Source organism: Martes martes (genome assembly GCF_963455335.1).
Source record: "Martes martes genome assembly, chromosome: Y".
Lineage (NCBI taxonomy): Eukaryota > Metazoa > Chordata > Mammalia > Carnivora > Mustelidae > Martes > Martes martes.
The window spans coordinates 17,594,748-17,619,819 of NC_137907.1; the positions used below are offsets into that span (position 1 = coordinate 17,594,748).

A 25,072-nucleotide genomic window follows, 5' to 3' on the forward strand; every position below is an offset into this window, starting at 1 on the left:
TCTTTATAATCATTATTTTGGACTCTAGTCCCCGCATCATACTTATGTCCATGTTGATTAAATCCCTGGCAATCAGTATTGTTTATTGTTCTCTCTTTTGAGGTGAGTTTTTCCACCTTGTCATTCTGTCCAGAGAATTATAGATGAATAAGAGAACAGAGTCCTAAAATGGCAATAATGACTCCAGAGAAATATACACTAAACAAATCAGGAGAGACCCAAAACCACAAAAAAAAAATTTTTTTTTTTAAAAGGAGAATATAATCAGACAGGTGAACAGAATAGAGCAATAGGGAGGCCTGGGTGGCTCAGTTGGTTAAGTGTCTGCCTGTGGCTCAGGACATGATATCAGGCCCCACATGGGGGGGGAGGGGGAGGTCCCTGCCCAGCAGAGAGTCTGCTCCTCCCTCTCCCTGCTGCTGCTACTGCTTGTGCACTCACTCTATCTGTCAAATAAATAAATAAAATCTAAAAAGAAAAAGATTGAAGAAAACATAATACAGTCAGACACGTGAACAGAACAGCAATATGCTAGATTGTGGGTGTATGTTGGTCTGTTAGAAGAAACTACATCACAAAATTGTAAAGAAAGAAAAACAAAAAAAATATTGTAAAGAAAGAAAAACAAATAAAATGAAATTCAGTAAAAGGATAGAACGTAACTGTAAAGTAGAAAATTTGAAGACTTTAAGAAAAAATGAGAATATAATCAGACAGGTGAACAGATGAGAGCAGTACACTAGAATCTGGGTATTAGAAACTACATCCCAAAATTGTGAAGAAAGGAAAGCTTGGATGTATATAAAAATAATATTACATACAAAGAAATGTACAATTACAGAATATAACTGTAAAGGTGAAAATGATAAAAGACTTAATGATTTGATAACATAAGAAATTGGTTGAAAAGGAAAAAGAGAAAAAATTAAAATTGAAATCATGCAGGGTCATCCCTCACCAGAGCAGACTTCTAAAAATTCCAATTTTGTGCTCATCTGCTGTTCAACTTTCCTGTAGCTGGCTGATGGAGGCTCACTCCCCGCTTCGGTCTATCTCCCCATGTATCCCCTCAGATTCACTAGATAAAACTAATAAAAAACTAATGTCCTATACTCCTGTACCTCTTCCTCCTTTTATAGAACTATTATATCACCAGAAAACACTCTCTCTCGTGCTGTCTGTTTAAAAAGTCTATTGACTTTTTATGTCATGACTATTCTCCCGCATGATCTCTAATCCTTAGCAACCACTAATTAGTATTAATTTTTATGTTTTGAAATGTTACATAATTCAATGTACTCTAAATTGACTTTTGACATTGACTTTTTTTCGCTCGGTCTTTGAGATCCATCCAAGTTATTGAGCATGTCAATAAGCAGTTCATTTTTCGTTTCTCTTGTTTTAAGTAAACCTTGTCTTCTAGATTGGTTTTAGGTTCACAGCAATATTGAATAGACGGTACAGAGATTTGTCATATGCCTTCATCGCTTGGCATATATAGCCACCTTCATTTTTAACATGCCTAACCTGAATGGTATGTCTGTTATAAATGGTGAATCTAATATTGACACATCATCATCATCCAAAGTCCAAAATTTTTATTAGGGTTCAGTGTTGGTGTTGTATGTTCTGTGGATTTGCACAAATTATAAAACCTGTTTTTATAGTTACACTGTGTTGCAGAGTAGTTCACTAACCTAAAAATCCTCACCTGTTAACTGACACTCCTCCCTAACCCCTAGCAACTACTGAGCTTTCTGTTGTCTCCAAAGTTTTGCCTTTTAAAATATCTTCTAGATTTTTATACTTTTACATTTTACATTTTGAATTGTGATCCCTTTTGAGTTGTTTTTTTTTTTAAACCCATCCCACTACCTACTTTTTCCCTCTGGTAACCAGTTTGTTGTCTAGAATTGCAAATCTCTCTTCTCTCTTTTACTTTTTTCTCCTAATGAGTAAAATTACATGGTATTTGTCTTTCTCTGACTGGCTTATTTTGCTTAGTATTATATTTTTTGAGTTAATTTTTGTTCCAAGTCTAGATTCTTTTTTTATTTTTTATTTATTTATTTGACAGACAGAGATCACAAGTAGGCAGAGAGGCAGACAGAGAGAGAGGAGGAAGCAGGCACCCTGCTGAGCAGAGAGCTCAACATAGGGCTGGATCTGAGGACCCCCCCATCATGCCCTGAGCAGAAGGCGGAGGCCTTAACCCACTGAGCCACCCAGGTGCTCCTACATTCATTTTTTCATATATGGCTGTCCCACTTTTTTCACATCCACCATTTGTTGGAGAGACTATCTTTGCTTCACTGTTTTGCCTTGTTCCCTTTGTCCAATGTCAGTAAGCTATATATGAATCTTTTTCTGTGGGCTCTGTTATATTGACATATTTGTCTATTTGCCAATACCACATTATCTTGATTACTGTAGCTTTTAAATATAAGTGTTAAGGGAGTATAGTGTATATGCTGTAATTTTATTATTCTTTAACAAAAGAAGAATATTTTTATTAGCTATTTTTAGTGTATTGCCTCTCCATAAAGAGTTTAAAATTAATTTGTTGATACACATAAAGTAACTTACTGGGATTTGAGTTGGTATTTCTCTTAATCTTATAACAGGTTTAGAAAGAGCTGATATCTTATCTTTGGGTAGTTCCATCCATGAACTTGGACTCTCTGTCCGTTTATGTAGTCCTTTGATTTTGTTCATGAGAATTTTGTAATTTTCTTCCTGTTGATTTTGTATATATTTTGTTAGATTTTTATCTAAATATTTTATTTTTAGAGATCCCAACATCAATAGTTTGTTTTTTTTTAAGTTCTAATTTTAGTTCATTGGTGGCATACAGGAAAAAGATTGATTTTTGTATCTTAACCTCAGATCTACAGCATACTATAGTTATTTACTAGTTGCAGGACCTTTGATTACTTTCCTTGGATTTCCTAAATAGATAGGTCATATAATGTGCAAGTAAAGATGGTTTTATTCTTTCATTCTTAATCGTGGTCTTTCATTTCCTTTGTCTTACTGCATTAGCTAGGACTTCCATTATGTTCAAAAGCAAGAGTGAGAGGGGACACCTTTTTTTTTTTTTTTAAAGATTTATTTATTTATTTATTTATTTGACAGACAGAGATCACAAGTAGGCAGAGAGGCAGGCAGAGAGAGAGGGGGAAGCAGGCTCAGTGCCAAGCAGAGAGCCCGATGTGGGGCTGGATGCTAGGACCCTGAGATCATGACTTGAGCCAAAGGCAGAGGCTTAACCCACTGAGCCACCCAGGTGCCTGAGAGGGGACATCTTTATCTTTTCCTAATCTTACTTACCTCTCTACTTGTGATCTGTCAAATAAATAAAATCTTAAAAAAAAAAAAAAAAGGAATTACATTAGTTGTTTTCTTTCTTTTTAAAGATTTATTTATTTATTTATTTATTTGACAGAGAGAGATCACAGTAGACAGAGGCAGGCAGAGAGAGAGAGAGGGAAGCCGACTCCCCGCCGAGCAGAAAGCCCGAAGCGGAACTCGATCGCAGAACCCCGAGATCATGACCTGAGCCGAAGGCAGCGGCTTAACCCACTGAGCCACCCAGGCGCCCCTGTTTGTTTGTTTGTTTGTTTTTTTATAAGATTTTGTTTATTTATTTGACAGACAGAGATCACAAGCCGACAGAGAAGCAGGCGGGATGGGGGTTGGGGGGAAGCAGGCTCCCCACGGAGCAGAGAGTCCTATGTGGGGCTCGATCCCAGGACCCTGGGATCATGACCTGAGCCGAAGGCAAAGGCTTTAACCCACTGAGCCACCCAGGCGCCCCACATTAGTTGTTTTCAAATGTTGAACTAACCTTGCATACCCAGATTAAATAGTATTATACTTAAATGTTTGGTAGAATCCACAGTGAGTCAGTTTGTTTCTAGTACTTTCTGTTTTGGAAGAAAAATGATTTCATTTCTGTAATTGATTTAGACCAGTTTGCATTGTCTTTTTCTTGTGTGAATTTCGTCAGGTTTTGTCTTTCCAGGAATTGGTTCCTTTCATCCAGAATATCAAATTGATAGGCATAAAGTTATTGATAGTATTCAGTTTTTTTCAATTATGCATAGGGATCTTTGTGATAGGCCATCTTTCGTTTCTGGTATTTGTCATTTGTATACTCTTTTTTTTTTTTTTTTTTTTTAGCTAGAGGCTGCTTTTATTGATGTGTGCAAAGAACCACCTTTTTTGTTTTATAAGTTTATTTCTGTTGATTTCCTATTTCCAATTTTGTTGAGTTAGCATACTTTTTTAATGCTAAATAGTATTCTGTCATGTGCACGCAGCAATGTTAGCCATTCACCTATTATAAAACATTTTGAGGGTACCTGGCTGGCTCGGTTGGTGGAGCATGCATGGCTCTTGATCTTGAGATTCTGAGTTCGAGCCCCACTGGGTGTAGACATTACTTAAATAAATAAATATATTTTTTAAAATTTTGGTTGCTTATTGGGGCGCCTGGGTGGCTCAGTGGGTTAAGCCTCTGCCTTCCGCTCAGGTCATGATCTCAGGGTCCTGGGATCGAGCCCCACATTGGACTCTCTGCTCAGCAGGGAGCCTGCTTCCTCCTTTCTGTCTCTGCCTGCCTCTCTGCCTACTTGTGATCTGTGTCTGTCAAATAAATAAATAAAATCTTTAAAAAAAATAAAATAGAATTTTGGTTGCTTCTAGTTTGGGGCTGTGAAATAAAAAACCTGCTAAGAACAGTTATGTACAGGTTTTACACAGATGTACGTTTTCTTTTCTCTGGGACATATGCCTAGGTAAGTGATTACTGAGTTACAGTGGTGTTTGTTTAGTTTTCTTAAAACATATTAACCTGTCTTTCTAGATTATCTACTGTTTTATATTTCTACCAATGGTATGTAAGAAATCTACTTTCTTATCCTCATCAATATGTGTGATTGGGGCTTTTTTTTAAGGTCTTCCAAGTTTTTATTTAAATTCAAGTTGGGTAACATATAATGTAGTATTGGTTTCAGTGGTGGAATTTAGTGATTCATCAGTTGCTTATAACACCCACTGCTTATTATATCCTGTGATCTCCTTGCTAATGCGTCACACAATTACCCCATCTCCTCACCCACCTCCCCTACAGCAGCCCTGTTTATTCTCTGTTCTTCTGAGTCTTGTGATTTTTTTCCCTCTCTGTTTTTGGGGTTTTTTCTTAAGATTTTATTTATTTATTTGAGAGAGAGAAAGAGACAGCAGGAGAGGACAAGGGGCACAGAACAGAGAAGGGGGCAGAAGGAGAGGGAGAAGCAGATTCCTTGCTGAGCATCATCCATTTGGGACTCAATCCAAGACCCTGGGATCATGACCTGTGCCGAAATCAGATGCTTAATGACTGAACCACCCAGGTGCCCTTCCCTCTCTGTTTTTATCTTACTTTACTTTTCCTTCTCTTACACATTGTTTTGTTTCTTTTTTTTTTTTTTAAGATTTTATTTATTTATTTGACAGACAGAGATCACAAGTAGGCTGAGAGGCAGGCAGAGAGAGAGGAAGCAGGCTCCCCGCTGAGCAGAGAGCCTGATGCAGGGCTGGATTCCAGGACCCTGGGATCATAACCTGAGTGGAAGGCAGACGCTTTAACCCACCAAGCTACCCAGGCGCCCCCATTCTATTTTGTTTCTAAAGTTCCACATGAGTGAAATCATGCGATATTTGTCTTTCTCTGACTGACTTATCTAGCTTAGCATAATAGTCTCTAGCTCCATCCATATCATTGCAAAAGCAAGATTTCATTGTTTTGATGCCTAAGGCTATTTCTAATTTTAGCTGTTCTAATAGCTTATAGTGAACTTGCATTTCCCTAATGGCTACGGTTGAACTAAATGACAATGAAAGATAACAAAATTTGTGGTATTTTCCTAAGCAATGCTTTGGAAGAGAGATCATAGCACCAAAAGCTTACATTAGAACAGAGTGAAATCTCAGATTTATAATTAACCTCATAACTTAGGATACAAGAAAAAGAAGAGCGAAATTAATTTAAAGCAGGCAGAGAGGAAACCAGAAATACGGTGGAGAGAATCAATGAAATAAAAAGTGATTTTTCAGACAGATCTAGAAATTAACAAAGCTTTAGCAAGACTGAGAAAAGAAGAAGACTAAAGGCACAAGTTACTGATTTCAAGAATGATCCTCTAGGTATAAGTCGAGACCCTGGCAATATCAAAATAGAGACTACTACATGCACCTTTACATAAATAAAAGAACAGAGATAAGATCATGAATGTCTTGAGCATTGCAGACTGTTATAAGTCACCTGGTATGAATTACTTAAATTGAATGTCCCATAGATATTAAGTAAGTTGAACTTATATTTGAAAAACTTGAGAAAGGGGACACCTGGGTGGCTCAGTTGATTAAGCATCTGCCTTCAGCTCAAGTCATGATCTTAAGGTCCTGGATCGAGTCCCACATTGGGCTTCTTGCTTACTGGGGAGCCTGCTTTTCCTTCTGCCTGCTGTCCCCCCTGCTCAAGCTCTCTCTCTCTGACAAATAAAACCTTAAAAGAAAATTTTAAAAAAACAAGAAGCCTTCAGTTCTAGGTGGTTTTGGTGCAGAATTCTACTGTACATTAAATAAGAAGTAAAGTGAATTTTGTATACTAGAAGAGGACAGAGCAGGACAAGCAAATGCCAAATCAGAGTAAAAAAAGAGAAAAGAAAAAGAAAAAACTGCAAGTCTAGTATTCTAAATGTATATAGGCACAAAGGTTACTTACATTTAGCACATAAAATTGAGAAATATGTAGAAGACTTAAGTAGCATGACAAAATAGGTGTTCATTTTAGGGGATAGCAAGGCTAATTTAGTATTTGCAAAGTATTCAGTGATATTCTCCTTATCAGTAGACTAAGAAGAAAAATTCTATGTTCATATAAATTGATGAGGAAAAAATTCAACTTGATAACTAGGAATACAAATTTCTTCATCTTGATAAAGAACTGCTACAACAAACCTCATGTGAAAAATGGGATGAGACTGAATGTTTCACCTTAAGTTCAGTAATAATGAATGCAAAGATACCATCTCCCACCATTTTTATTATGCATGGTACTAGAGGTTGTGAAGTAAGGTAAGAAAATGTAATAAAAGATAGACATTGGAAAAAAAAAAAAACTTTCCTCATTGGCAGTTGACACCATTTATCTACATAAAAGTTCCCAGGGTATCTAAAAAAATCTTAACCCAGGTTGCAGGATATAAGATTAACTTAACAAAAATTTTATTTCTGGGGGCGCCTCGGTGGTCAGTGGGTTAAGGCCTCTGCCTTTGGCTCAGGTCATGATCTTGGGTTCCTGGGATTGAGCCCCACATTAAGCTCTCTGCTCAGCGGGGAGCCTGCTTCCCCCCTCTCTCTGCCTGCCTGTCTGCCTACTTGTGATCTCTCTCTCGTGTCAAATAAATAAAATCTTTAAAAAAAAATTTTTTTAATTTCTGTTTACTAGCAATGAATGCATATGTGAAATTTAAAATACTCTAAGTCCCCTTAGAAAGATGAAATACTTAAATGTAAAATTAATTGTAAAACACCAAGGGCAGTTAAGTGAAAATTGCATAGCTCTGAAAGAAATAAGATGTAAATGAATATACCATGTCATAGATTACAATACTTAACAGAGTGAAGATGCTATTTTTTGCTCAAATTTATCTATTGCTCGTGAAGGGAGGGCTAAATAAGTGGAATACAGTTAGAGATCCAAGAAATAGATTCATGCAAATATGTCTAAGTGATTTTTTTTACAAAGATAGATTCAGTGGATTGTAGACTTTTCAATAAACAGTACTAGAGCAGTGCAGTGTCTGTAGTCAAAAAAAAAAAAAAATTAGTCTAGTCTTTTAAGACACCTGTTATTCATGCTGTACACTTCAGGGTGCCTGGCTGACTCAGTTAGTGGAGTATTTAACTCGTGATTTCATGGTCATAAGTTGATCCCCACATTGGGCATAGAGATTACTCTTTAAAAAATTAATTAAACCACAAAAATGTACACTTTTTATTCCACATTTGTGTATATTCACGTTTTCAGTACATGCTCAAAATGTACGTAAACTTGAGTCTTAAATGGATCAGATAAATTCTTAAAAGGAAACATAGGCAAAATTGTTTAAGACCTAGGACTAGGAGTGTTTTTAGATATTATGCTAACGTGTAATTCATAAAAAAGAAAGTTTGGAATATTTCAGTTCATCAACTTAAAAATAACTGCCCTGCAAAAGATCTGTTAAGAGGATCAAAAGAAAAGCTACTGACTTGTAGATAATACATTAGTTCTTGAACAACATGAATATAAATTGCCAGAGTCTGTTTGCACAGTTTTTTTCAGTAAGTACAATACTGTGTTTTCCTTTTAATTTTCCTAATAACACAGTAGAAATACAGAATATAATATGTGTACAAACTCTGTGTTAATTGACTGTTCATGCTATTGGTAAAGCTTATGGTCAACAGTAGGCTATTTTGGGAGAGTCTGAATTTGTACACAGATTTTCAGCTATGCGGGAGAATTGGCACACCAATCCTGCATTTCTTAAGGATCAACTGTTTGCAAATCATATGTCTAATAAGAGACTAGAGAGCATAAAGAACTTTCAGAAACTCAACAGTTAAAAACAAATGATGCCTCTCAAATTCCTCATATCAGAGAGATCATTTGAGAGGCAGGGCGGGGGGGTCATGGCAGGTAGGGAAGGAAAAAATGAAACAAGATGTGATTGGGAGGGAGACAAACATAAGAGACTCTTAATCTCAGGAAACAAACTGAGGGTTACTGGAGAGCAGGGGAAGAGTAATGGGGTGGCTGGGTGATGGACATTGGGGAGGGTATGTGCTATGGTGAGTGCTGTGAAATGTGTGAGCCTCATGATTCACAGACCTGCACCCCTGGGGCAAGTAATACATTATATGTTAATAAAAAAAAAATAAAATAAAATAAAACAAAAAACAAATGATGCATCTAGAAAATGAGAAAGACATGAAGAGCATATATGGTAGACAAATAAACACATCACTTATATGTCATTAAGTCTGGCTTTCATATCATATTTCCAGTATACATTATACATATAAAGTCTACATTTTCCTCACTTTCATATTTATTTTTGGGTGTCTTCCTAAGGTTATTTGAGCCTTGTTTTTGGGTAAGTTCTATCTATAACTAGTTTTACCTGCTTTGTAATGACATTTCATCATTTTAATTTCAGCTGGCAATCTCATTTCAAAATTCTGGAACCATCAGGTTTTGAAGCCAGTTTGCAGCAAGAATAATTACTTTCAGTGATTTAACTGTTGGAAGGCAGTGACTTGAATGTTCAAATATTAATCCTAAATCTGATTGTTTCTTGATTGTTAGACATGTTTCCTTTGTTGACTGTCCGGGCCATGATATTTTGATGGCTACTATGCTGAATGGTGCAGCAGTAATGGATGCAGCTCTTCTGCTGATAGGTAAGTAATATCAAAATTGGTTTGACAAATCCCTTTGGAACCAATCCCAATTGGAATATTTAAAGGGGAACTAGTGCCTTTAGTGGCCATGAATGGGAACTAGCAGGTCACCCAAATTAACATCCATGTGTGCCAATATGAAAAAATGCCAAACAAGATGAACCCGAGGCTAATATCTAGTGACAATTCTTATGGTAGTATGCCCCTCACCCCCAAAAACTCATTTCTAAGTGAACAGTGCTTTCTTCTTACTATTGTTTTATTTAGAGTTTTCCATATAAAAGTATGCTAGGTTGAAAGAGGGTATTTTTTAATGTCTCTGGATTGTCTGTGGTGTTACTGAATAGTGGATTTTTAGATATAACTCTTAGTTATATGAAATGCTGACATAGGGCCTGCATAGAGGTTTTCAAAGTAAGATTTTGCTTTCTTCCCTGGGTGAACTGTCAAGAGGTTTTGTGACTAGAGGCTACATTTACAGGCCAAATGTAAAGTTAAAGAGGTGTTTCCACCCAAGATTGCCTTTAGTTCTGATACCAAATGAAAGTCTGGGAAGTTCCTGAACCATCTTTAGGTTGATAGTTTATTAGACTCCTATCTCATTGAAAGCTGTTACACTAAACACTTAAAATTTATTATAGGAGAGGAATGCATATTAAGGCGAGACAAAGGGAGAGACATGTAGGTCGTAGTCCAAAAGGGTTTCAACCATGAAATTTCCATTGTCCTTTCTCTGGAAGCAGAGGTTATTTTCTCAGCACTATTTATAACATTAATCACGAAATACTACAAACCAAGGGAAATTGTCTGAGTTTTGGTGTCGGAAGTTTCTACTGAGGTGCCATTAAGTAAGCTTAAGTAACAAATTGCCCTTGTGGTTGGTTTGAGTCTCTAGATCTACTGAGACCTCATGTCCCCAATACCTCCACCTAAATCAGGCTTTTTCTGGCATAGCCAGCCTCTAAGATTATCAACTTTGGAACCCTACCCTAAAATCTGGTGTAGTCCACCCCAAACCTAAATAAGAACACTCTTACCAGGAATGATAGGTTTTATCTTCAAAAAGTCCAACACAAAGACCAGTTTGTGCAAGGCCAAATGCTTTCCTACACAGGAGTATACCTTTCAAGGAGTTTGGTACAAGGCATTTAATATCACAAATTGGGGAAGATAATCATTGGGTTACTAAAAATTATGTGGTTTATAATGTGTAGTTGATAGTTTTCTTTTTTCTTATTAATAGCCATATCTGCTACCTGTTGCTATATAGCAAAGTACCTCAAAACCTAGCAGCTTAGAATAACAGATATTTAATCATTATTTATGTGAACAGAGTTTTGTTGTCTCTAGCTAAAGAACTCAAAATTTATAGTAATTTCTCAGTAGGAGCTGGAGTTATATCAAGACATCTGGGGCTAAAGAATCTGATTTTAAGTTCACTCAGACCTCACTTTCTCCTCAAGTGGGCCTTTCCATAAGTTGTCCAGTTGTCCTCATGACATTTCACCTGTTTTTTTTCACCAAGTGGGAAGCCAGAGTCCTTGTGATCTAACTTGAGAAATGATATTGCATCACTTCTGAAATTTTCTTTGTTATTGGATGGCTTTCCAGTATTTAAAGGGAAGAATTTTACAAGGGTGTGACTATGAGATCATGGGGATTACTGGGAGCCATCTTTGTGGTTGTCTTCTATAGGCTTGGATAATTATAATTTGTGCACTGCATTAAGCTACTTTCCTTCTTAACTGTTCTCCAGATTGGGTCAGAATATCCTAACTGGGTAGAACCAGAGGGATATATGTTATGTCTAAGTAAAAGCCATGAAGACTTTGAAAGAAGCCGAATTTGTTAAATTCCAAGGACTGTGCTTAGGATAAGGGTTTAAAAGGTGGAGAGAATCCACGGAAATTCAGTTGTGAAGTTTAAACAGGGTCTCACAGCATCACCTAAGTGGCTCAGTCATTGGGTCTTTGCCTTCGGCTCAGGTCATGGTCCCAGGGTGGTGGGATCAAGCCCCACATCAGGCTCCCTACCTAGCTGGAAGCCTGGTTCTTCCTCTCCCACTCCCCTGCTTATGTTCCCTCTCTCTCTCTATCTGTCAAATAAATAAAATCTTTTAAAAATAATAAAAAAATAAATAAACAAAGTAAACAGGGCCTCACAGAGATACTTGGCAATGGCATAAGGAATTTGGTTTGAATGAGACATCCAGAAGTTTCTTTATTGGATGCCAACTAATTCTTATGACTCATTTTGTTTGTTTTTTATTCTTTATCATCAATTTAGCTGGTAATGAATCTTGTCCTCAACCTCAGACTTCTGAACATCTGGCTGCCATAGAAATAATGAAACTGAAACATATTTTGATTCTGCAAAATAAAATTGATTTGGTAAAAGAGAGTCAAGCTAAAGAACAGTATGAACAGATACTTGCATTTGTGCAAGGTAAGATGCTAAGATATTAAATAAACATATGAGTTACTTTGAGAGTCATTTAACCCAGAAATCTTAATGTAATCATCAAAAATGAAGTGAATTGATGAGCTATAAGCCTATTATCTGCCCATTACTTAATACTTTTATTGCTTTAGCCATCTGATAGAAGCACTGAAATTTTTCTGAATTTGATTAAAGTGCATGTCAGCCAGAAAAGAAGTTCTAGTCTATAAATGTTACCAATTGGCTTGGGGAGGGGGGGGTGTTTTGAGAAGTAAATACTTTTAAAAAATTGGTGGGAGCACCTGGGTGACTGAGTCATTTAAGCAAATCTTCCTCACATCATGATCCCAGAGTCCTCAGATCGAGTCCCACATTGGGCTCCCTCCTCAGTGGGGAATCTGCTTCTCCCTTTCTGCTTGTTTATGCTCTCTTTCACTCATTCTCTCTCTCAAATAAATAAGATCTTTTAAAAAAATTTTAGCAATATAATAACATTTTATTATAATAATAAAAATATGAAACACTTCGTGAATTTGGGTTTCATCTTTGCATATGGGGCCATGCTAATCTTCTCTATATCAATAAAATTTTAGCACATATGCCACTGCCAACACCACCATCAATCATATGTTTTAAAAAATCTTTTTCCGGGGAGCCTGGGTGGCTCAGTCAGATAAGCATCTGCCTTTGGCTCAGATCGTGATCTTGGGGTCCTGGAACCAGCACCTCATTGGACTCCTTGCTCATAGGGGAATCACCTTCTCCCTCTGCTGTGTCCCCTCCTTGTGCTCTCTCTCTCTACCTGTTGAATAAATACATTTTTAAAAACTAATAATAAAAAAATAAAAACTTGGGGCACCTGGGTGGCTCAGTGGGTTAAAGCCTCAGGTCATGGTCTCAGGACCTTCAGATCAAGCCCTGCATCAGGTTCTCTGCTCAGTAGGGAGCCTGCTTCCCCCTCTCTCTGCCTGCCTCTCTGCCTACTTGTGATCTCTCTCTGTGAAATAAGTAAATAAAATCTTAAAAAAAAATAAAAAGATTCTCCATTTCTTTTTTATTTCTTGGTTTATGTTCTAATTATTCTGACTTTGTTTCTTCTCATTGAGTACCTATTTCTAGAATTAGACCCAATAGTGATTTCTTTAATCTTCATAGTGGCCCTTTCACTAAAACTTGGTTTTTATTTGGAGCAAGATATGATGTATCTTTTTGATATTTGGTTCCTTGTCTTTTTTACTTATTAAGAAACTCTAGTAGCCAAATTATGCAGGTAATTTTATCCTTTTCAGATTTTAATTTAATTTCATAATTTTTCACTTACAGAGCATAATACTCAATTTTAGAGGGGGGAAAAACAAAATATTGTGGATGTTTCTAAACAGAATGATCACAATCACTTTTCAGCCTTTTGGCTAAGATCAGTTTAAACAGAATGATCAATTCTTGTTACTGACATTTGTATAGGGGTATTTGTTACCTATTTTAGTGATCATAATTTTTTATCTAACATACACAACAATTTCTATAAAATTGTCAAATTTTGGTATTTTGGGTTTGTCAAATAGGTACAGTAGCAGAAGGAGCTCCTATTATTCCAATTTCTGCTCAGCTGAAATATAATATTGAAGTTGTTTGTGAGTATATTGTAAAGAAAATTCCAGTACCTCTAAGAAACTTTACTTCAGAACCCCGTCTTATTGGTAAGAACTTAACCCGCTGGCTTTTATTGACCATATCTTTTCATATGGTTGTTTTGCCCGCCCTTCAAATATACTAACGTTATAAAGTGTAATGAGTTCCTAGAGTTATGACTTCATTGTGTGAATTATTAAGATGAGGGCCGTCCATAAGTTAGCCTATAAAAGTCATCCTTTCGCATAATCATATAGATACAGTGATATGTTCCTTTATAATAGTTATGTTGTACTTCATAGGGAAAGCATAAATATGGCACTTACTGATCAGGTTAATTTCATTCTCCATTATAAGTAAAACTGCAGTGGTGATTGGAATAATAATATTTTCCTATAATATTTTCCTACCAAGTCAGCTCTGAGATAACAGATTTCAAGTGGCTACTGCTGTACAAAACACTAACTTGAATAAGTATTTCTTCTAATTAAAATAACAGGATGAGCTTTATGTTTTCTTTCCTTTATCCCTTATCATCTTCACAGTTATTAGGTCTTTTGATGTCAATAAACCTGGCTGTGAGGTTGATGACCTTAAAGGTGGTGTGGCTGGTGGCAGCATTTTAAAGGGAGTATTAAAGGTAAACTAAATTGTAAATTTTTATTTCTTAAATGGAAAAAAATATATGGTTAAACAAAATCTGAAAATGTGAGAAATATGTATTTTTTACTACTTCGTACTTTAAATATGTCTGGTGTGAATCATAGCTTTCTTATATGTAAGTAGTTAATTGGGTGGTTATTAGCTTTCTAATAAATTCTGCATTTTTAAGATTTTTATCCTTCTAGAGTAATACTGAGATTATTGTTGGAATACCTGCCTTTTCAATTTAGCAGTCTATCAGGACTGTTTTCACATAAATGGTAATTGTATTGTCTCAAACATTTTAATTACTCTCTTTAATTACTCTTTTTTAGGTGGGCCAGGAGATAGAAGTCAGACCTGGTATTGTTTCCAAAGATAGTGAAGGAAAACTCATGTGTAAACCAATCTTTTCCAAAATTGTGTCACTTTTTGCAGAACACAATGATCTTCAGTATGCTGCTCCAGGGGGTCTTATTGGTAGGAATTTTCATTTCATCTATAAGCTGTTATTAGTGGTTAGTCATAATACTATGTCAAGTGCATTATCTGAATGTATATAATCTCTGATTAGATATTTTAACTCAATGTGGAAAAGCAGGTTTTACAAGTATATAGGTAGTTTAGTTAGTGATTTTATTTTTTAATTATTTATTTATCTATTTTTTAAGACTTTATTTATTTATTTGACGAACAGAGATCACAAGTAGGCAGAGAGGCAGGCAGAGAGAGAGGAGGAGGCAGGCTCCCTGCTGAGCAGAGAGCCTGATGCGGGGCTTGATCCCAGGATCCTGGGATCATAACCCGAGCTGAAGGCAGAGGCTTTAACCCACTGAGCCACCCAGGTGCCCCTTATTTATTTATTTTAACGATTTTATTTATTTATTTGACAGAGAGAGAGAGACAGCAAGAAAGGGAGCTCAAGGAGGGGGAGTGGGAGAGGGAGAAGCAGGCTCTCCACTGAGTAGAGTGGAGAGGCTCTCTACTCAGTGGAGAGCCTGAGGCAGAATTCGATCCCAGGACCCTGGGATCATGACCTGAGCCGAAGGTGGACACTTAACAACTGAGCCATCCAGGTGCCCCAAAATCTGTTTTTTTTTTTCCTTTTATTTATTTTTTATTTTTATTTTAAATTAATTACTTTATTTTTAACTCTGGTATAGTTAACATACAGTGCTATCTTAGCTTCAGGTATACATTGTAGTCTTATACATTACAGTAATTCATCATGGTAAGTGTTCTCTTGTTCCCCTTCAGCTTAATTAATACCCACCTACCTCCCCTCTGGCAACTATTAGTTTATTCTCTAGAATTAAGAATCTCCTTTTTGGTCTCTTTTTCTTGTTCATTTGTTTTATTTCTTACATTCCACATATGAGTGAAGTCAAATGCTGTTTGTCTTCTCTAACTTATTTCATTTAGCAGAACCTGTAGATCCATACATGCTGTTGCAAATGACAAGATTTCATTCTTTTTTATAGCTGCTATTCCATTTTGTAAATACACATCTTTTTAATTCATTTTATAGATGGACATGGGCTGCTTCATATTTTGCTTATTTTAACTAATGGTGCAGTAAACATGTGGGTGCATGTCTGTTTGAATTAGTGTTTTCATATTTTTGTGGTAAATACCCAGTAGTGGAATTGCTGAATCATGTGGCGTTTCTATTTTTAACTTTCTGAGGAACCTCCATACTATTTTCCAGAGTGGCTATACCAGTTTACATTCCCACCAACAGTGTAAGAGGGTTTCCTTTTCTCTGATGCTTCCCAATACCTATTTTTTTTTATTTTAGCCATCTTTTTAAAAAAGATTTTATTTATTTATTTGAGAGACAGAGAGCATAAGTGGGGGTGGGGGTAGGAGATGGAGAAGCAGAGAGCCCGAAGTGGGGCTCGATCCCAGGACCCTGAGGTCATGACCTGAACTGAAGGCAGACACTTGATTGACTAAGCCAGCCAGGCACTCCTGATTTTAGCCATCCTTTTTTTTTTTTTTTTTTTAAGATTTTCTTTATTTGACAGAGAAATCACAAGTAGACAGAGAGGCAGGCAGAGAGACAGTGGGAAGCAGGCTCCCTGCTGAGCAGAGAGCTCGATGTAGGGCTCGATCCCAAGACCCTGAGACCATGACCTGAGCCCAAGGCAGCAGCCTAACTCTCTGAGCCAACCAGGCTCCCCTGATTTTAGCCATCTTGACAGAGTGAGTTTGGAATTTTGATTTGCATTTCTCTGAGATGACTCATGTTGAACATCTTTTCATGTGTCTATGGCCATTTACATGTCTTCTTTGGAAGAATGTCTGTTCATGTCTTCTGCCCTTTTCTTTTCTTTTCTTTTCTTTTCTTTTCTTTCTTTTTTGAGATTTTATTTATTTATTTGACAGAGATCACAAGCAGGCAGAGAGGCAGGCAGAGAGAGACGGGGAAGCAGGCTCCCCGCCAAGCAGAGAGCCCGATGCAGGGCTCCATCCCAGGATTCTGGGATCGTGACCCGAGCCGAAGGCAGAGGCTTTAACCCACTGAGCCACCCAGGCGCCCCTTCTGCCCATTTCTTAATTGAATTATTTGGTTTGGGGGATGTTGAGTTTGTTAAGTTCTTTATATATTTTGGTTACTAACCTCTTATCAGATATATTATTTGCAAAAATCTTCTCCCATTCTATAGTTTGCCTTTTAGTTTCCTTTGTGTTTAAGCCATCATTATTATTTTTATTATTATTATTATTAATATTCTTTGTTACTTCCTTTTAACTGCTTTCTGGGAGTTCCATTATGCATTAGTTGTATACTTGATTATGTCATGTATGTCTCTGAGATTGTTTGTTCGTTCTTTCTAGGATTTTATTTATTTAGAGATTGAGAGGGCACATAGGTGAGCATAAGGAATAGTCAGAAGGGGAGAGAATCTTGAGCAGACTCCTCACTGAGCATTGAGCTCAACTCAGGGCTTAATCCCAGGTCCCTAAGATCACAAGTCTAAGCCAAAATCAGGAGTTTTTCACTTAACCAACGGAGCCACCTAGGCGCCCTATTCATTTTTGGTTTTTATTTTTGATCAGAATGAATAATTTCAATTGACCTATCTTCAAGTTTGCTGATTCTTTTTCCTGTTTCAGTATGCTGTTGAGCTCCTTTGTTGATTATTCCTTTCAGTTATTATCCTTTTCAACTCCAGAATGTTATTTGGTTCTCTTATACTGTGTATGGCATTGCTGATAATGCCTTCTTGGGGAGACTTCATTTTCATACTTACATTCAGTTCATTAGATATCCTTTATCTTTAGTCTTCACACATATTTAAAAGATAACACTTTAGTCTTTATTTAGTAACTGTAAGGTTTCTAGGACTTCATGATGTTTTTATTTTTTTTTAAGATTTTATTTATTAAAGAGAGCATGCACGAGCATGAGGGAGGGGCAAAGGGAAAGAGACAAGCAGACTCCCCACTGAGGCAGGAGCCCAATGCAGAGCTCCATCTGAGGACCCTGAGATCATGTCCTGAGCTGAAGGCAGATACTAACCAACTGAGCCACCCAGGTGCCCCATGAAGTTGTTTTTAAAATTGCTTTAATTTTTTGTAAAGGCCATACTTCTTGTGTTGCATGTCTCATGACTTTCTCTTGAGAGCAACATTTTAAATGATACGTGTCCTCTCTGAAGACTAGATTCTCTACTCTCCTAAGGGTTTGTTTCTACTTCTTATTTTAGTTGTCACTGTATTTACTGACTTTCCTGAACTAATTCTATAATGTCTGTTTTCTTTTCATGTGTGCTTGCTGAAGGGTAGCTTAGTTAGTTTAGTGCTTAGCCAGTGATTGAAAAGAAGAAATTTCCTTAATACCTAGAACCTGTAGTCTTCCCAGCCTTTATTAAAGAACTCTGGTATGTCAATGACATATCACTAACTAAACAAAACTAAACAAGCTAAGGAGGAGGTGGAGGGTAGGGAGGGAGAAGTGAAACAAGATGGGACCAGGGAGGGAGACAGACCATAAGACACTCTTAATCGGGGCGCCTGGGTGGCTCAGTGGGTTAAAGCCTCTGCCTTTGGCTCAGGTCATGGTCCCAGGGTCCTGGGATTGAGCCCCGAATCGGGCTGTCTGCTCAGCAGGGAGCCTGCTTCCTCCTCTCTCTCTGCCTGCCTCTCTGCCTATTGTGATCTCTGTTTGTCAAATAAATAAATAAAATCTTAAAAAAAAGAGAGAGAGAGAGAGAGACTCTTAATCTCAGGAAATGAACTGAAGGGTTGCTGGGGGTTGAGGGGTGGGATAGGATGGCTGAGTTATGGAAATTGAGGAGGGTATGTGCTGTGGGGAATGCTGTGAATTATGTAAGCCTGATGATTTCACAGTCCTGTACCCCTGGGGCTAATAATACATTATATCTTAATTTAAGAAAAGGGGGGTGGGCGCCTAGGTGGCTCAGTAGGTTAAAGCCTCTGTCTTTGGCTCAGGTCATGATCCCAGAGTCCTGGGATCAAGGCCTACATCGGTGCTCTCTTCCTACTTGTGATCTCTATCAAATAAATAAATAAAATCTTTAAAAGAAAAAAAAAATTTGTCATTGCAGGCTTTTAGCTCTCAGCCAGGCAGTTAAACAACTCTGTCTCATCCTTTACTTCCATTTTAAAACTAGTAGACATAAGAGCTTAAAGCATTATCAGGTCTTTCCTGAGCGTGTGCACAGCCTTAAACATATATATTATTCACTGGATTTGTACATATATGTCCAAATTTTCAAAGTTCCCATGGACATGTGTTTTTTGTTTGTTTTTTTGTTTTTTATTGTTTTAATGCTTTTTGTTAATGTGTTGTTTTCCCCACCTATTATCCTTCAGTTCCCTGAGGAAAACACTTTTTACATTAGACATCCAGAACGTCTTGGAAGTGGAATCTTCCAGGGAGATATCAAACTAATCAAATGATAGCCATTTGGGAATGAGAATTTAAAAGAGCTCCAGCCCTGTTCTCTGTATAGCCTTGCTGGTTTTCATGACAAATGCAGGTGGTTAATAGTGCTGTCACGGAGATATTTTGAATAGTGATTGGAGTAGGATAAGTTAAAATGTGACAGTTTTCTGCTCTTACTGAGATACAGATGCTTTTCTTAGTAAATGCTGCTTAGATTATAGCAAGCCTTTGGCTAAATTCCAGAATTTTAAAAATGTTTTGACATTTTTGTCAGTTTTTTCATTCTGTGTATGGAAAACAAAGCTTGGGCCTTTACTGCATCCTTTTACTAACACTTTTTCTTTGTAGGACTTTATTATATATTGATAATAAAAGTTCACAATGTATCATTGTGGATTTTTTTTTACAAATATGGAAATTCTGAACATGTTCATGTGACCTTTTATTATACCAATATACAAAAATACAAGAATAATGTAATGACAATCCTATATACCTGCCAACCAGCATTAACAATTACCAATTTTATTTCTGCAAATCAATCATTATCAGCTTTGTAATTTTTCCATTTTTATTAAGATAAAATATCTTATTAAATGGTTGTTTTCTGTTAAACAGTTCTCCCTTTATTTATAATTTAAATAAAAATGTTTTTTTTATTCTTAAATTTTAATCAAGCCTTGTTTCCAACCCTGTTCTTTTTTAGGTAAAGCTAAGAGTTGATTGGAGGGGAATTGTTCAGGATTTTAATTTTATGACTGTGATACAGTATCAATGTATCATAATTTGGTTAAGTTGTATAGCTACATGTTGTACTGGTTTGACTAACTTTACCTTTGTAAACATTTTAGGAAATACAAAGTTGAAATATGTGACATATTTTATTTTATCTCAGGAGTGGGAACAAAAATTGACCCCACTTTGTGCCGGGCTGACAGAATGGTGGGACAGGTACTTGGTGCAGTTGGAGCTTTACCAGAGATCTTCACAGAACTAGAAATCTCCTATTTCCTACTTAGACGGCTGCTAGGGGTACGCACTGAAGGAGACAAGAAAGCTGCAAAGGTAACCTTTATTTTTTTAAGATTTATGTGTTTATTTTAGAGAGAGAGAAGCACACTTCCTGCTGAGTGACTGTTGGTTTTAGCTGAAGTCCTGATATAAAGGTTGTGAGATAGAGCCCTAGTCAGACTCCACACTCAGTGCAGAATCTGCTTGAGAGTCTCTCTCCATCTGCCCATCTTCACTCATGCACATGCTGTCTCTCTCTCTCTCTTTCAAATATATAAATAATCTAAAAAAAAAAAACAACAACCAATAAATCAATCAATAAAACTTGTATTTGTCATTTTGGGGGAAGTTCCTTTAATAAAAGTGTACTCTCTGAATTTTAATGAAATACAAAGACCTTAAAGGCACTGATCTGAATTTGAGCATGAGGTTGTAAGTACAGACAACAGCAGTAAGTAATACAGAGGCTAGTAATTCCAATAATTATATGTGTAAATGCTAGAAATAAAACACCTAAGAGTGAAATAATAGGTGTTACCCAATTTTATAGAATCCAAAAGATTTAAGTATCTACTTTACATTAATGGAATTAGACCTCCCAGACCCACTTAACTATCATATTATTTTTGTCTTGCTGCCCCTTTCAAGAAGTTGTGCAAACCCTCTCTGCTACAAGCCTCTTCAGATTTTAAGAGTTTGGTTGATTTTATTATTTTTTAGTAGCTTATTTTAATGTTAGATCATTTGAATGTTCTTTTAGTGCTAAATAAGCCTTTTGCTTTGATACCGGTAGTATATATATACTTCAGATCTTGTAGGCGTAATTTGTGCAGAATTTGTGCACAATTTCTTTTTTCCTCTGTAGGAAAAAAAAATTAACTAATTTTTTGCAGTGGTATTTAATAAATTCTCACTTTGTATTGGAAAACATTTTATTACGTTAATGGGTTTTTTTCATTAATTTATTTCCCTAGGTGCAAAAGCTTTCTAAGAATGAAGTGCTTATGGTAAATATAGGGTCCCTATCAACAGGAGGAAGAGTGAGTGCAGTCAAGGCTGATTTGGGTAAAATAGTTCTCACTAATCCTGTGTGCACAGAAGTGGGAGAAAAGATTGCCCTTAGCCGCAGAGTTGAGAAACACTGGCGGTAAGTTTTTCAATTTTGCCTGTCTCTGTCACTGGTGTCAAGAAAACAGCAGGAGTATGTGGCGGACTCAGTCAGAAGAGCATGTGACTCTTGGTTATGTGTTTGAGTCCCACAATGGGTGTAGAGATTACTAAAATAAAGTGAATACACTTTAAAAAAATAGCACATTATCTTGTGGTATATTCTTTTTTCTTTTTTAAGATTTTATTTATTTATTTATTTATTTATTTATTTATTTGTCAGAGACACAGCAAGAGACAGAACACAAAGAAGGGGAAGGGGAGAGGGAGAGGGAGAAGCAAGCTCCCTGCCAAGCAGGGAGCCTGATGCAGGGCTCAATACTGGGACTCTGGGACTCTGACCTGAGCCGAAGGCAGTTGTTTAATGACTGAGCCACCCAGGTGCCCCTCTTGTGGGTACATTCTTCATGGTATATGTATTCATGGTCATGCATACTTTTCCTTTCATCTTAAAGTGTTTTTACATTTTAATTGTAGTGTAGCTAACAGTGTTATATTAGTTTCAGATGTACAATATGATGATTCAGCAATTCTATACATTACTCATTACCCATCACACTCTCTAATCCCCATCATCTGTTTAACCCATTCCTCCCACCACCACCCTTCTGGTAACCATTAATGTGTTCTCTGTAGTTAAGGATCTGTTTTCTTGCTTTGTCTTTCTTTTTTTTTTTTTTTTTTTTTAAGATTTTATTTATTTATTTTAGAGAGAGAGTGTGAGTAGTGGGAAGGGGGAGGCAGACTCTTTGCTGAGCTGGGAGCCCAACATTTTTATTTATTTATTTGAGAGAGCAGGGCAGAGGGGAACAGAGGCAGAGGGAGAAGCAGGCTCGATCCCAGGACACCAAGATCATACCTAAGCTGAAGGCAGACACTTAACCAACTGAGCCACCCAGATGCCCCTCTTTTTCCTTTTGCATATTCATTTTATTTCATAAAATTTGTAAACTCCAAATATGAATGAAGCATTTTTCTTTCTCTGACTAGCTTTTTTCTCTTAGTACTCTCTAGCTCCATCCACATTGTTATAAATGGCAAGATTTCATTCTTTTTATGGCTCAATAATATTCCAATATATGTACACCACATCTTTATCTATTCATCAGTGGATGAACCCTTGGCTGCTTCCATAGTTTGGATATTGTTGATAATGCTGCTATAAATATTAGGGTTCTTGTAACCTTCAAATTAGTACTTTTATATCCTTTCGATAAATTCCTGATGGTGCAATTGCTGGGTCGTAGGGTAGCTCTATTTAACTTTATTTCCAACCCTGATTTGTAAGCCTATGTAGTTAAGTCTTTTATTCCAGTTACTGCAACTAGCTTTCCTTTAATCTCAGACACATCTGTATAAAATCCTTCAGAATCAGTTTTGACTATATTCTTACACATGTTTAACTTAGTTGATTTTTTTTAAACCACTGATTAGGGACACCTGAGTGGCTTAGCTGGTTAAGCATCTGCCTTTGGCTCAGGTCATGATCCCAGCATCTTGGAATTGAGTACCATGTCCAGCTCCTTGCTCAGCAGGAAGACTGCTTCTCCCTCTCCCTTTGTATCCCCCCACCCTGCTCATTCTCTCTTCTCTCTCAAATAAATAAAAATCTTTAAAATAAATAAAAAGATAAATCACTGTATTAGCTTTCATAACCCACCTCTTATTATTTCAGTATGTATTTCTTAAGAATAGAGTCTCTTGAAGAAAAAAAAAAAAGAATAGAGTCTCTATTACCACTTCAGGAATTTTAGCATTGACAAAATACTAAAACCTGCACTCTGTGTTCCTGTTTTGACATTTGTGTCAATATTGTTCTTTATTGCATTTTTCTTTCTCAAGTCCAGAAACACACATTTCATTTCCATTTTGTTTCTATAGTCTTTTTTATTTTTTATTTTTTTAAAGGTTTTATTTATTTATGTGACAGAGAGAGAGAGCGTGATTGCAGGAACACAAGCAGGGGAGTGGGAGAAGGAAAGCAGCCTTCCCACTGAGCAGGGAGCCAGATGCAGAGCTCAATCCCAGGACCCTGGGGTCATGACCTGAGCTGAAGGCAGACGCTTAAGGACTGAGCCACCCAGACACCCCTATTGTCTTTTTATACGAAACTTTCTTAGCATTTTTTTTATCTTAGCATGAATTGACATTTAAACAATAAAAGCCAGTTTCCCTTACTAAAATTGAGGTTATATGTTCAAGACCAGAGTGCTCTAAAGGTACTGTTGTATCCTTAAGAATCACATATCAGGAACCTGGGTGGTTCAGTTGCTTTAAGTGTCTGCCTTCAGCTCAGGTCATGATGCCAAAGTCCTGTGATCGAGACCCACATTGAGCCCCACATTGGTCTTCCAGCTCACCAGGGAATCTCCTTCTCATTTTCCCTTCTGCCTGTACACACTCTTTGTCTCGATCTGTCTCATATGAATAAATAAAATCTTAAAAAAAAGGTGGGGGGGAATCACATTTCAGAAGCACACAGGACATCTGGCTATACCTACAGTGTGAGGTTAATTTTGTTCATGTCATCAAGGTGTCTTTTACAAAGTTTCTCTTTTCATGGTTTCAACTAATAAACCATATATGGAGAACTTTTGAGACTCTGCAAATACCCTATTTCTCATCAGACTTAACCCCTTTGTTACTCTTTTTTTTTTTTTTTTTTTTTTTAAGTAAAAAATTATCTCCATGTCCATGCAGCCTGGGGCTTTAGCTCATAACCGGAAGATCAACAGTCTCTTGCTCTGGGCGCCTGGGTGGCTGAGTCGGTTAAGTGTCTGCGCTCGGCTCAGGTCATGATCCCAGGGTCCTGGGGTTGAGTCCCACAATGGGCTCTGCTCAGCGGGAATTCTGCTTCTCTGTATGCCTGTGTCCCTCCCACCCACACTCATGCTCTCTGTCTCTTGAATTTATTTTAATAAGTAAAATTTTTAAAAAAGAGTCTCATACTCTACCAACTGAGGCAACCAGGTGCCCCCTTTTAATTATTCTCACCTGGATTAATCTTGTCTCTGGGAATAGCAAAATAATGTTTGTTTTCTGTATCTGTGCCACTTCTCCTCATATATTGTTTGGCATCCCCTCTTTCCTGTTTATTTATTTAGGTATATATTACAGTGTGTGCTCAAAGGTGTTTATTCAGTGAGTTGTGATCCATTACTTCTGTTTGTTTTTATTTTGATGGTCATCACCACATTGGCCAATAGGATTCTCTTCAAGTTTATTCGTAGGTTCTTTTGAAGTGACTCCAGAGCATTTTCTTACTTTCTGGTATAAATCATCTGGCCTCGTCTCTTTCTCTACCTGCACTATTCCTGGACTCAAGCATGTCTTTGTGTTCAGAAACAAATGTCTTGATGTGCCCATTGTTCCCAGGCTTCTAAGTCCATAAACCTGTGACACCTGCTGGTTGTTCTTTTGCTTCTTCCCAGATTATGTCCTGAGTCTATCCTTTCCATTCTGAATAGCATCATTGTAGCTCATACTGTCATTATTTCACACTTGTATTTTTCCCTTTTCAATGACCTCAGTACCTGATCAAGTATACTCTCCAAAAGAGTTCATCATACTATCCTCAAAAAATTCCAGTAGTTCTTCACATTTCATTAATATGCAAGGCCTTTATGCAGGCTGGCTTCAGTCTGATGTTTTCTTTGCTTCTTCCATGTAAACCCTTGCAATTATATTTGTCCTTATTTTCAATGTCCTCCTCATTATTTGAGACTCCTTTGACTCTCTCTACCTTTCTATCTTCCTTATTGATTCTTCCCT

At 36.9% G+C, this 25,072-nt stretch overlaps 1 protein-coding gene across 1 annotated transcript in view; it reads left to right on the forward strand.

Annotated features, from left to right (window-relative positions):
- The window catches only part of LOC308337764 (eukaryotic translation initiation factor 2 subunit 3, X-linked-like), a 41,402-nt gene that overhangs the window by 10,746 nt on the left and 5,584 nt on the right, over positions 1-25,072 (forward strand). The window contains exons 5-11 of the mRNA XM_080795961.1: positions 9,401-9,495; positions 11,782-11,940; positions 13,500-13,634; positions 14,112-14,206; positions 14,544-14,688; positions 20,019-20,188; positions 21,109-21,281. Coding sequence (XP_080652087.1) covers positions 9,401-9,495; positions 11,782-11,940; positions 13,500-13,634; positions 14,112-14,206; positions 14,544-14,688; positions 20,019-20,188; positions 21,109-21,281 — 972 coding nt within the window. The remainder of the gene's footprint in view (positions 1-9,400; positions 9,496-11,781; positions 11,941-13,499; positions 13,635-14,111; positions 14,207-14,543; positions 14,689-20,018; positions 20,189-21,108; positions 21,282-25,072) is intronic.